The 12,952-nt window shown below is 39.1% G+C and overlaps 1 protein-coding gene across 2 annotated transcripts in view; it reads left to right on the top strand.

Moving 5' to 3' along the window:
- The window catches only part of PDE4B (phosphodiesterase 4B), a 237,968-nt gene extending 229,061 nt beyond the window's left edge, over positions 1-8,907 (top strand). For both annotated transcript variants that reach the window (XM_032219089.1, XM_032219090.1), the window contains 2 exons: positions 2,474-2,656; positions 6,881-8,907. In XM_032219089.1, coding sequence (XP_032074980.1) covers positions 2,474-2,656; positions 6,881-7,246 — 549 coding nt within the window. In that variant the 3' untranslated portion in view covers positions 7,247-8,907. The remainder of the gene's footprint in view (positions 1-2,473; positions 2,657-6,880) is intronic.
- Positions 8,908-12,952: the final 4,045 nt, after the last annotated feature.

Genomic DNA, 12,952 nt, shown 5'->3' with positions numbered 1-12,952 from the left:
ACTTTAGGAAAATATTTAAAAGTGTGTTTAAAATCGTCAAATAGGACACAAAGCAGTGCTAATATTAGAACAGATTTCTTCTCTATGAATCCCTTTTATTCTATGGTTATGCAGATTTTAATTCTTTGTGCTTTATGTATTCATGCCACAGAATACAATTTCCAGAACAGGAGAAATTAACTTGGTGGCAATATTTAGTGTAGAAGATACTTGTTGCTCTCCTGTTTAATGGTAACCTGACTGATACAGATTTTCCATTTCAAACATGGCAATAGTTAATCATTAAAAGCAAATCCCTTTAGTGTGATAATAGTTACTCTTTTGTTCATAAAAATGTCCTCTAAAGAAAGAATTAAACTGGAGAAATTTGCACCAGCCTGGAATGCCAATCCCACCCAAATATCTTTAAATTATATCTTTTCATTAGTGTGACAAGATGTCTTTGGGGCCCTTTTAATGCTTAGTTAATGTGACAGTAATTTGGCTCTTCCACGGTAATTTGGCTCTTATAATGCTGTTGTGCAGAAAAACCTACCAGCTTAAAGAAGAAATAAGAACAATGTCAACCCGTAGCAAGCCTCAACTCTGAAGCAGAACAGAGATTCTGTCCACACTCAAACCCCCCGAAGTAGAGGGAAGAGAGAGGGACTGATGGAAGTGCTTTCTTTGGCGCTAGTGGCTAAACATTATGGGATCAGAGTTCTGGCACTAAAAAAGCTATTTTCTATTGCTTCTCTCCCCTCACTTCTGCCATTGATGGCAAGAGAAGCCAAGGGAGAAAAGATATATTTTCCCAAAACCTAGTATACCCACTACTTTTTGTTACTAAGAGAGAGCAAATTGATCTTCTGTATCAGTTCTCTAATCCTAGGGCATAATTCCTTAGTGGAATTGGAGAATTGATGGCAAGGGAAGCATGATGCTCTAAGGAAGTGGGCAGTTGTATTTGGAGGTGCTGTTCCTTATGCATAAGCTTGCCACTAGCTGGTTGCAAAGATGGAATGTCTTTTTGGCTCTGTTTTTTCCATGCCAAGGGGGGACACGGTGGCTCAGTGGCTAAGACGCTGACCTTGTCGATCAGAAAGGTCGACAGTTCAGCGGTTTGAATCCTTAGTGCTGTGTAAGTGAGTAAGCTCCCGTTACTTGTCCCAGCTTCTGCCAACCTAGCAGTTCGAAAGCATGTAAAAATGCAAGTAGAAAAATAGGAACCACTTTGGTAGGAAGCTAACAGCTTTTCATGCATCTTTGGCATTTAGTCATGCCGGCCACATGACCATGGAGAAGTCTTCAGATAGCACTGGCTTTTCGGCTTTGAAATGGAGATGAGCACCGCCCCCTAGAGGCAGGAACGACTAGCACATATGCGCAAGGGGAGCCTTTACCGTTACCTTTTCCCATGCCAAAAAGCCAATGGTTCTGAAAATCAGTAGCCTGCCATAACCATGGTCAACAGTAGCAAAGCAGGTGCTCATCCTACAGTTTCCTCAGAGTTTACAACTGATTGACCTTTTAGCATAGCTTCTGCTGGCAGAAACTTTTTTTAACGTCACTTTTGAAGCAAAGGAAGAAAGGTGGAAGCTTTCTTTCAGAGTAGATCTGAAGAAGACATGTCTTCATGTCCTCAACAAAAGGCTTGTTGTAGAAGTATCTTCCCCCTCCTGCAAGCAGAACATGAGTTCTAACAATTACTTCAGGTAATCCTCCAGTTTAAAGAGACTTGCTAGGACAAAAGAAACATAGCTAGGTAAATACTTTGCACAGACTTCAGTGGACAATCAGATACTATTTTATCTATCCCTAACCTTGAATCTGGACCTTCATCAAAGTCATGAAGGCTACATGTACTTATTTTTCATTATATATTTTTATTTTATTATATATTTGTTATATTCCTTATTATAGTTTTCTGATTCTATTTTGTCTTCACATAAGACTGAGAAATACTGACAGCCCATAAGCACTGAGATGAGATGAAAGTAACCCTAAATTACCTAGTCATAATTCTAACCATTTGTTGCTAGATTACTCTGACTCTCGATAGGAGGTGCCAGTGCCCACAATTGAAGCAGAGACATTTAAATCTTCTGTTTATCTCCAGTTCATTAATCTCCTATGTGGACTTGTACAATAAGACATGAGAAGAATAAAACTATTCAAAGCAGTTTTCTGCTAAAGAAAATGGTAGATACCTTAAATTGGCTTGAAGTTATGCTTGGCTAATTCAGGTGACCAGTACAATTTGTAACAATTTATTCTGCATATCTGCAGTTAATCTTCCTTCAAATAATTTAATATGTCTCTTGATGAAAATGTACTTTTGATATAGTTCATATTTTTTTTCTAAAACAAATCTTCTTAATCAAAAAGTGCAGTAATGTAAAACTGCTTTCAAAGTACCAGTAAGTACAGAACAAAATGTTGCCCTGTGTTACTTGATTACATGAGTCTTCATGTTATAATTTTTGCATTGCAGGTTCTCCGAAATATGGTCCATTGTGCTGATTTAAGTAATCCTACAAAATCTCTTGAACTCTATCGGCAGTGGACAGATAGAATTATGGAGGAGTTTTTCCAGCAAGGGGACAAAGAACGGGAGAGGGGAATGGAAATCAGCCCAATGTGTGACAAGCACACAGCTTCTGTGGAGAAGTCTCAGGTATCTGACTTTTCTCTTTTTGATCTGTCAGGAATGCTCCAATTTAGGATTAATAATGTTGATCTGTTGCTGGTAAGTCTTAAAGAAAGACATCCTTTGAAAAATGTCATGCTAAATTGCCCAGTAGATTCCTCTCTTTAGCGTACCTGATGGATTAATCTCACCTTTTCAAATGCCTTTCACACTTTCGTAAAAACATACCTGCAGCATTATACATAATCCCTCTTCCAAATTCCACTGAATGATAAAGAATAATGCAGACATTTTCTAACATCAGCACAAGGAGATTTTGTCAATAAAAGGCGATCTGTTTGCCATTAATCCTACATTATGCTCCTGGAAAACTCTGAAAGGCTACCTGCAGGGCATTTCAATAATGGTGCTGTTTCACATAAACTGGACTAGTATCAGTAGTGGGTTCCTACCAGCCTGGACCGGTTCAGCCAAACCAGTAATGGTTTGGCAGCCTGGGTCTCTGGAACCGGCAGCGACCGAGGCCTGCCATGCTCCCCAACTGGTTCTCATCTTGTTTTTTGGTTATGCGCATGCGCAGAGCAATTTTAATTGTACTGCGCATGCGCACACAGTGCACAACAAGCATGCATGGCACACTCTAGTGAACTGGAGTAGTGCCTCCCGGGGCCCACCCCTGACCAATATGTGTTCTTAGCAAGGGCCAAGGTTAGCCAAACATATGCCAGTTTCTGGCTTGGCACCATTGTTTCTTCTCTTGTAATATAGTCAGCAAGTAGCAGAGATTTCAAGAATGGAAAAAGTAGGTCCTCTTACTCCCACCACTTACGTGTTGCAAAGAAACAGGATGCAGGACCTTTCCTCCGTTAGCTGATAGGATGTGGATTTTCAATTCCCAATTTTTTCATTTTCCAAGGAAGTAATCAGTGTTAACTGTGAGCCCTTCAGAGCCATTTTCATGGTGTGGTTAAGGTGTCAGGGTTAGACTGCAGGGACTTCCTTTGTTTGAGCCACCGAGAGACCTTTCATCAGCCTCTAATGCTCCTTCTATCTATATACTACTAAAACTAGAGCCGAGGTGGCGCAGTGGTTAGAGTGCAGTACTGCAGCCACCAGCTGACTTAGCTGCAGTTCGGCGGTTCAAATCTCACCGGCTCAGGGTTGACTCAGCCTTCCATCCTTCTGAGGTGGGTGAAATGAGGACCCAGACTGTGGGGGCGATATGCTGACTCTGTAAACCGCTTAGAGAGGGCTGAAAGCCCTATGAAGCGGTATATAAGTCCAACTGCTATTGCTATTGCTATAACTCTCAGGTCTGTAACCTTTCCCTGGATAGAACATTCACGATACAGCAAAACTCTGTGAACCAAGCTATCTCAAATGGACTAACGTATAAAATGCATCCAAAATCCAGGACTCACATGGAATTCAAATTTGACCAATTTTATAAAATATTTTATGACATAAAAATGATCATGAAGTATTTTATGACATAATGCAAAATGTTGTAAAACGTTCCCTGTGGGCTCAGTTCCTCAGGTTTGACTGCTGTACCATTCAACCTGGGCTTCTTTCAAGACAGATGCATCTCTGAATATCTTTAATTTTAAAGAGTTTTTCCAGTACATTAGAAGCTCTGCCATTGTTAAAGGCGTTGAGGAATCTGATAAGGAAATATCTCTGAAACAATGACCCAGTTTGTTTGTATGTTTGTTGGGGGTGGGGGGTTGGACCTGAGCTAATACTGTAAAAATTAACTCTCAGCTTAGTTGTGGAGGTTTCCTTAAATGGATGTAAAGAGCCAACGTTCTTCATGTTGTGATAACCAAAGTGATTTCACTAAAAAGACTCCATTGAGACTTTTTGGCTTAAAGTACCTTAGCAGCTACAATAGAATTGTACTGGCTTGTTCAACATCCTGTTGTGTCTGGAGGAGTCAAATGTGATTTCCAAACCAAACATCCTAGCCAGAGATGGATTCCTTTGAGAGCTATTTTCCTGTTCCGCTGAATTGCCACCCAGCGGTTTTTGGAATTAAGCAAGGAAATCCAGTCAGATAAGAAACTTTTCCATAGCTTTTATTGTTCATTCACTTTCCTCCATCCAGTTCATCCTGCTTGTCAACTAAGAATTTATGTTATTCCCAAGCTTTATTACATAATGGATAATACCAGGAACAGTCTTTATTTCCCCTTAATGCCATACATTTCTCCATTGAATGATATTGTATCCAAGCATGTTAACCATAAATAAATTCCACAAAGTAGCAAAATAACATGAAAGTTCTAAACAGATTCCAGAAAAAGTGAGTTTTTTAACGCTAACCCTAAAAAAATCGCACCAATTCCAAAGTTTTAGTGAAGTAAAGATTTTCATCAAAATGTCAGCACTTTTATCTACATTGTTTAAATGATACTTGGAGGAGTCATATTTCTCCTTTAAAAAACAAATAGATGCCATCAGTTTAGTAAGACGGCAATTTTCATTGAAGGGCATTGATACAGTAACCATATCCAATAAGCATTTCTTTTATAGTTACACCTCTTTGATCTATACATCATACCAAATAGTTTAAATGTTAATAGGTCCTTTCATAATACACTGTTTAAGGTGACGGGCTGTAACAGCTTTTTCCCTGAGTCCTGATATCTTAAAAAATAGTTACTAACCAGTTTTAATTTTGGAACAGAAACTTAAGAACTCCTCTGTGTTCTTTCTCCTCGGAGGAGGAAGGCATCCAAGATTCACTTCAGCTCAAGCAGGCAACAGATGCCATGATTTCCATTACGTCTGAATACCCTAATAATTAAAAATAGCTCCCACTGACAGTACCTTATAGTTCCTTCGTATGCAAATACTGCTATACAGATGTTTCTTATATAATTGCCATAAATTATATAGCAACAGCGTGACATGATTAAAAAAAATAAAACAAACTTACTGAGCAGATACTTGCTGCTAAAGTAGTGGCAGCTTTTTATTTATGAATTTTGTTAAAAGTGTTTTTTTAGGGCGAAGCTAATTATTTGGGCTTTGTCTAACCCGATTATAGGATAGAAAAAGCCTTGCTCTTGGCCTACGCTGAGATTTAGATGAGTGGGAAAATCACTGTTAGTTCCACTGGACATTTGATTCTAATGTTAGACTATCATTTTATGATTGAAGATTGCCAACCCAGAGCTGCATTTGTAGGGGGACTCTACTCTCAAGTACTCTGGGTACTGATCGGGAAAGAATCGTGGCAATAGGAGTCAGTCAGGAATGCTTTCATTTAGCTTTGCTAATGCAATACCTGCATCCCTCCCTGAAGAAAACAAATCTGAGACACTCATGCCTCTGTCACTCCAGATTGGACCATTTCAATGTGCTCTATAATTGCTCTTGAAGAGTACCCAGAAGCCACAGTGGGCACAGTTATCTGCACTCTTAGACTGCACTCTGCAAGTGCATAGATTGCCAGTTTACTTCCAAGTCCAATTCAAGGTGCTGGTTTTGACCTTTAAAGCCATTCATGGCCTGGGGCTGGGCTGTCCGAGAGACCACCCCAGCCCACCCCATTAGATCTTTCAGAAAAGGTGTCCTGCAGATGTTATCAGCTATGGATCTTCATTTGGTGGGTCCTAGGAGATGCATCTTCCCTGCCTTGGTGCTAGCTTTATGGAACATTTCTCACCCTGGAATTTGATTATCTTCATCGTTTTTGATATTCCATAAGACCCTCAAGACTTAGTTATCTCATCAGGCTTGAGGCTCCCAACAAAACCAGGATCATGCTTAGATAGCTCCATTGCTAGGCTATTCTTATCCTTTCTTTACCCAGGGTTTGTATTTCTATTTTTATAATATTTACTTTTATCGATGAGTAGCTACATAAATTTGAGTAATAAATACAATAAATAAATCTGGCCATAATAATCCATGCCCAATAAATTTCCCCAAATGCACAGAAAGCAATCTTCTTCTTTAATATCAGCATTCTGGTTTTGGCAATTCCCCTCTAAACAGGTTAGATCGCTCATTCTTTTCATATATGGTAAAAGCAGAGATTATACAATCCCATCTGGTTTTTAATGGTGTTTAGTATTCACTCTGTTTTATCCTTAAAAAAATGGAGAGGTTTATTAGATCAATTGCAGCACGAATGAATACTAATATAATTTCTAGTTGCTTTAAAAGTAAAGCTGAGAGAAAATGCATAAATATTGAGTGTAAATAACATTTCATTACAAATCGATTGTCTTTGCATTGCAGGTGGGATTCATTGATTATATTGTTCATCCACTGTGGGAGACTTGGGCAGACCTAGTACAGCCCGATGCTCAAGATATTTTGGATACCCTGGAAGACAACCGTAATTGGTATCAAAGTATGATCCCTCAGAGCCCTTCCCCTCCCCTTGAAGAACGCAACCAAGACTGTCAGGGCCTGATGGAGAAGTTCCAGTTTGACCTTACTCTTGAAGAGGAAGACTCTGATGGGACCGAGAAGGAGAGTGACAGTATCCATTATTACAGCAGCACCAAGACACTTTGTGTCATTGACCCAGGAAAAAGGGATTCCCAGCAGGACACTAATATAGAGATTGTGACAAAAGATGCATCGCCGATTGATACTTAACACACTGTATTCGTCATGGTGGTTTTATTCATGCACGTGCAGCTTGTCTCATGTGCTATAGCCTGAAAGTCTGGCTCTTAGGCCAGCACCTGTTATTGGCTAGAAGACTTTCCAATTACTCGAGATTGGAGTCAGGGTTAAAGAGTGTGTAATGACTGCTCAGGAATTAACAGGTGATATCTACTGCAGCTTCAGTTTTATCAGCCAAAAACAAAATGAACCTGGTGATAGGGAGGCAGTGTGAGCTGTTACTGAACAAGCCCACTGGGGAATGACACACAATCATAATATTTTTTATTCCTAATAGATTCTGACATCCGGTTTGGTCCAACAGCTCAAAATACGGTTTCGTGATTTTGCATTTAAAAGTTGTGCACCTGTCTCAGACCCGTGTGCCTTTTTTATAAATACTTCCACATCTTTTCGAGACGCCTAGTAAATACACAACAAAACTTGTTTGATACCAATATATATTTTATATTATTATTAATCCTGTTTAATGAAGAAAGTCTTCCTCTCTATGGGCAATACTTGTGTTTTACCGCAGTTTAATTGTTTTGACTCACTAAATAAAGCAGGGTGCCCTCCTCCTTGCATTGCCACATCACTGGTCACTTTATTAGTCCCACAAAATCTAGGTTTCTCCTGTGTTACTTGCCACACATGAACAAATGGCTTTCCACGCAACTGTTTTTGTCTTTTGTTGTACACAGGATAAAGTAGCTTTGCATTCTCATTAGACAATGCAGTACATATAAAAACCAACGTGTTGTAATATGATGGACAATCTCCCCTTAAAAAAAAAAATACAAAGCTCAGTGGAATTTTTGTGTTTGGTCCTACTGTGGTTTCCCCCACCCCCCACCCCATTCTTCATGTTCGCAAGACTGAGTCTCTTTTTCTCCTCCTCACTTGCCTTGAGCTATTACACGTCCAGTACTGTTTATAACAGTGTATTTATTATGTATTGTATATAATGTAATGTTTTGTAAGTATTAATTTATATGAATTAACATTGCCAGTCAGTGGTGATGTTATTTGTGTAGAAGACTCTGAATGAGAGTTGCCTTTCTTGTAATTTTTTTGTACTGCGTAAAATGGAAAGAACCTGAGCACAGTGAAAGAGACATATGGAACCCAGCAAGGGCATTCAGACATTGGCTCCCATTGGATTTCATTTTCATTTGCATTCTGGAAATCGGGGTTTGGTAACTGGTGAGGATTTAGGATGGTTTGTTCAGCAGAATTGAAACTACTGAAAGGTTGAAAAGGACGCGCCCCAGTAAATCCCACAAAACCTTCTGTCATTTTCCAATTTTTTAAATCAGCCAATGTGAGTTTCTATGACAAAATGTGAACTGATACTATAATTGTGCTGTGAAACCTCTTCCAACAAAGCTTGTGAGGCATGTATACGGTGCCGATTTGTAAAGCTATTTTTCAAGCTTTCGGTCCAACTTGTGACTAACTAGTTGATGAAAATAGCACAACTGTGCATGATACATGGGTTTATATGTCTGTTGAACACTGCATTGTTCCAGGTGGTTATTTTATTGTTTGAAAGTTTCACACAATGTATGTTGTTATAGTATTATATATTGTGTTGAGATGCATTCTGAAGAGATTTTTATATGAAGTGAATAAATGAAAGCATGATTTAGTCTGGATTTTCCTGGATGATCTTTTCAGGTAAACAGAGACACACGTCCAACTTCCTTCAGTCTACCTTAGTTTTTATATGCTTATTCAAATATAACATAAATACATTTACTTCAAACTAAATTACCTATGTTCTTATAATAACGATATTACAATAGTAATAAATAGATTTAAAATGAAAAATAAAACTGACATTTTAAAAATAATTTTCTATATTTTTGGAAGAAAGTCTTAATGTAACGAGACATAATCTGAATTAAATCGATGGTAGGTCTTATTTTTAACACTCCATGAACCTGTTTTATTAGTTTTATTTGCAAGAGCTCCTGATTTAAAATAATTAAAATCAGTTACAAAGAGCAAGTGTTTCATTTGCCTCGGTTTCAAAGTATATGTAATCAGTTATTAGAAAATAAATTGCTTCCAATATTTTTCTAGATTTTTTTAAAATTCCACCTTTATGTTTATAAATGATTCAAGGTAATAAATATACCTAATACATTTTCCTCCTAACTTCTGCACAAGAACCTGTGAGGTGAGTTGGGCTGAAAGGGAGCAACTGGCCCAAAGTCGATCCAGTATGTATTTCATTCATACATACATACATACATACATACATACATACATACATACCAGTGGTGAAATGCAACTTTTTTTATTACCAGTCCTGTGGGTGTGGCTTGGTGGGTGTGGTGTGTCTTAGTGGGCGTGTCTTGGTGGGCATGGCAGGGGAAGGATACTGCAACATCTCTATTCTTACCCCACTCGGGGCCAGCCAGAGGGTGGCATTTGCCAGTTCTCCGAAGTACTCAACATTTTCACTACCGGTTCTCCAGAACGTGTCAGAACCTGAATTTGGCCAGTCATGCTTTTCTCTCTCTCTCTCTCTCTCTCTCTCTCTCTCTCTCTCTCTCTCTCTCTCTCTCTCTCTCTCCCTCTCCCTCTCTCTCTCCCTCCCTCCCTCCCTCCCTCTCTCTCTCTCTCTCTCAATTATTAATTGTAATTTTGGGGAATCTGAAGTCTTCTAGAGCTCCTATTACTGGCCTTTGTAGAAGCAGAAACTTTCTTAATTTATATAACAATGTCATGTGTATACTTCAGCTATAGGGATAGAGATGTGTAAGCCTGTAAGTCCATGTTTGCAAGGTAGCAAACAGAAGACAATACACAATTCTTGCAGATAAACTGGCAAACCTATTTCACTTTTAAATATATTTGGTAGCTTTAGGTCATCTGTTTTATTGATAAGAGTTCTGGGCTGGAAAGCTGCAAATAATATAAAATGCCATAGCACAATTAAAGTCACTTCCTTACCCCAAATTGGTTGTTTTTACAGGTCTCAGGACACTGAGAATACATCCAGACTACTATGAGCCAAACATTTCCCTCTCTGGCTGAGGAGTAAGCCAAGGCCAAGAATATAATTCCACCAGTACTTCAGCCAAGGTTATCCCTGGTTCTGCCACAACGAAAATCCTCTTGGCTTCATTCCACACAAAGGAAACTAAAATAAATTACCAGCACCTTCCACATTTGTCATGTTTAGCAAATGTTCTTGTCTGCATTTGTCCAGTCATTTGCAAAATTTAAAACAATAATATTAAATATGCACAGTTGCTGCAGGAAAATGCCTCGACTGCAAAGCCTCCCTTCTTCTGCATATAAACATACCTAGTAAGCAGTCAGGGTGAAACAAATGCATGTTGGTACCTTTGAAAGCAGATGCTTTCCCCATTACTAGAACCAGGGCTGCACAGAATGATGGGTTTTGGAGACAGCTATTAATATCCATCAGTAATCAAGTGACAGTAGTGTTCCAATATCATAAGGACAGTGGTGGGATTCAGCCAGTTTGCACCTATTCGGGAGAACCAGTTGTTAACTTTTGAAGCAGTTTGGAGAACTGGTTGTTGGAAAAAATCTCATTTTGTTTTTTTCCACTTTATAGGGCTAATTCTTTAAGGAAGGCAGGAAGGAAAATTCTGGTGTTGTTTCTAGTTTAATCTTCATTGCCCTGCTTACAGAAACTGCCTCTCTGGTTAACCATTATTACATTGTAACAGCTAAGGCAAAGTGTCCATCGACGTGAGTGATGTTGAGTAGGCCATGCCCATCCAGTCACATGACCACCAAGCCACGCCTACTGAGCTGGTCATTGGGACAGAGAATTGGTTGTTAAATTATTTAAATCTCACCACTGTTTAAGGAGCTACCACAAAGAATAGGGGGTCAATCTATTCTCCAAAATACCTGAAGGCAGGACAAGAAGCAATGGATGGAAGTTAAACAAGGAGAGAATTAACCTAGAACTAATTTCCTAATAGTTCAAACAATTCATCAGTAGAACGGCTTGCCTCCAGAAGTTGTGGGTGCTTCAACACTGGAGGTTTATAAGAAGAGATTGGGCAATCATCTGTCTGAAATAATATAGGGTTTCCTGCCTGAGCAGGGGGTTGGACTAGAAGACCTCCAAAATCCCTTCCAAGTCTGTTATTCTGAGTGTATGGCAAGCAGAGCCAATAGGTAAAGGTTGCTCTGAGCTAAAGAACCAGGAAGTGGTGTGAGGACAGAGTTCCTATCAATGAGAAAATATCCACAGGCTCTGCAATGATGCAGCTTTGTAAGGGAAAAAGCCAACTTTGTTGTGGTTTTCAATAAGCCAACATTGAGCCTGAAAGAATTCAATCCGGCTCCCAGACAAATCTGTGTCATAAAACAGAAGTCTATAGTTACGGTACTTCTGGCTTGCTATAGAATTTAGAGGCACCCAGACATAGTATCTTCAAAAATCCAGCAAAACAAGCAAATCATAGCCTCTCCAGAAATGGAGTAAAGTCCCACTCATTTTGCAGCATCTTTTTGACTACTGTGGTGTCATCCCTTCTCCATAACCAATGTTTGCACAACACTAAATCAACACAAACTGCAATGGCAGCATTCATAGGTAAAGGTTTCCCTCGTACATATGTGCTAGATATTCCCACCTCTAGGGGGTGGTGCTCATCTCCGTTTCAAAGCCAAAGAGCTAACACTGTCTGAAGATGTCTCTGTGGTAATGTGACCAGCATGACTAAAGGCTGAAGGCTCATGGAATGCTGTTACCTTCCCACCAAAGGTGGTTCTTATTTTTTTACTTGCATTTTTACATGCTTTCAAACTGCTAGGTTGGCAGAAGCTGGAACAAGTAACAGGAGCGCACTCCGTTACGGGGCACGGGGGATTTGAACCGCTGAACTGCCGGTTCAGCGACAAGCTGATCGACAAGCTCAGCATCTTAGCCACTGAGCCACCGTGTCCCTTTTTGGCAGCATTCATACAACATGCTAAACCAAAACCAAACCCCATTATGCTTAATGTAAAAAGGTAAATTTATACAACATGGCAAGCCAGCATGTGTTTACTTTTGCAGGAGACATTAAGTGTGATCCTTACCAGAAAAAACAGTGCCTACTACTGCGTGTGTAGTCATGGATAATAAGCTATCATGGCTATATTCACACAGGAGGTCAAAACCAAATTAGATTGTCATTATCCTGTGGGGCGAGGAATGTTGTGTTGTATAAGAATGATAACTTTGAATTAGTGTTTAGTTTGGATAAAATGTGAAAAGACCATACCTTGAGCAAGACTAACCTTGTAAATACAAAATTAATGTGAATTCACGTAATTAAATGAACATGTACATAGGGTGTAATTTCACTCATTTAGTAGTAAGTCAGTCTTCCTGAAAATATACCGTTGTAACAGAGTAAATTCACTTATGTTTGTTCTATCATCCTACCAGGCTAGCAAAAAATGTTTTATAAGGTTACTTTAAAATTTTCACTGAGTAGCTATTATACTAATAGTTATTCCTTAACAGCAAAGTAAATCATGACTACCATTTTTTACATGTATATTTTCATATTTTCAATATTGGCAAGGTCAAAAACAGGCACAACAGGGACCCTAACAATCTCTTTTTTGCTATAGAGCAGGGCTGTCAAACTCATGGCCCACAGGCCAAAGGCATAGCAATAGCAATAGCAGTTAGACTTATATACCGCT

The sequence above is a fragment of the Thamnophis elegans genome, chromosome 5, assembly GCF_009769535.1.
Source record: "Thamnophis elegans isolate rThaEle1 chromosome 5, rThaEle1.pri, whole genome shotgun sequence".
Classification (NCBI taxonomy): Eukaryota; Metazoa; Chordata; class Lepidosauria; order Squamata; family Colubridae; genus Thamnophis; species Thamnophis elegans.
This window is presented reverse-complemented; position numbering and strand designations above follow the sequence as displayed.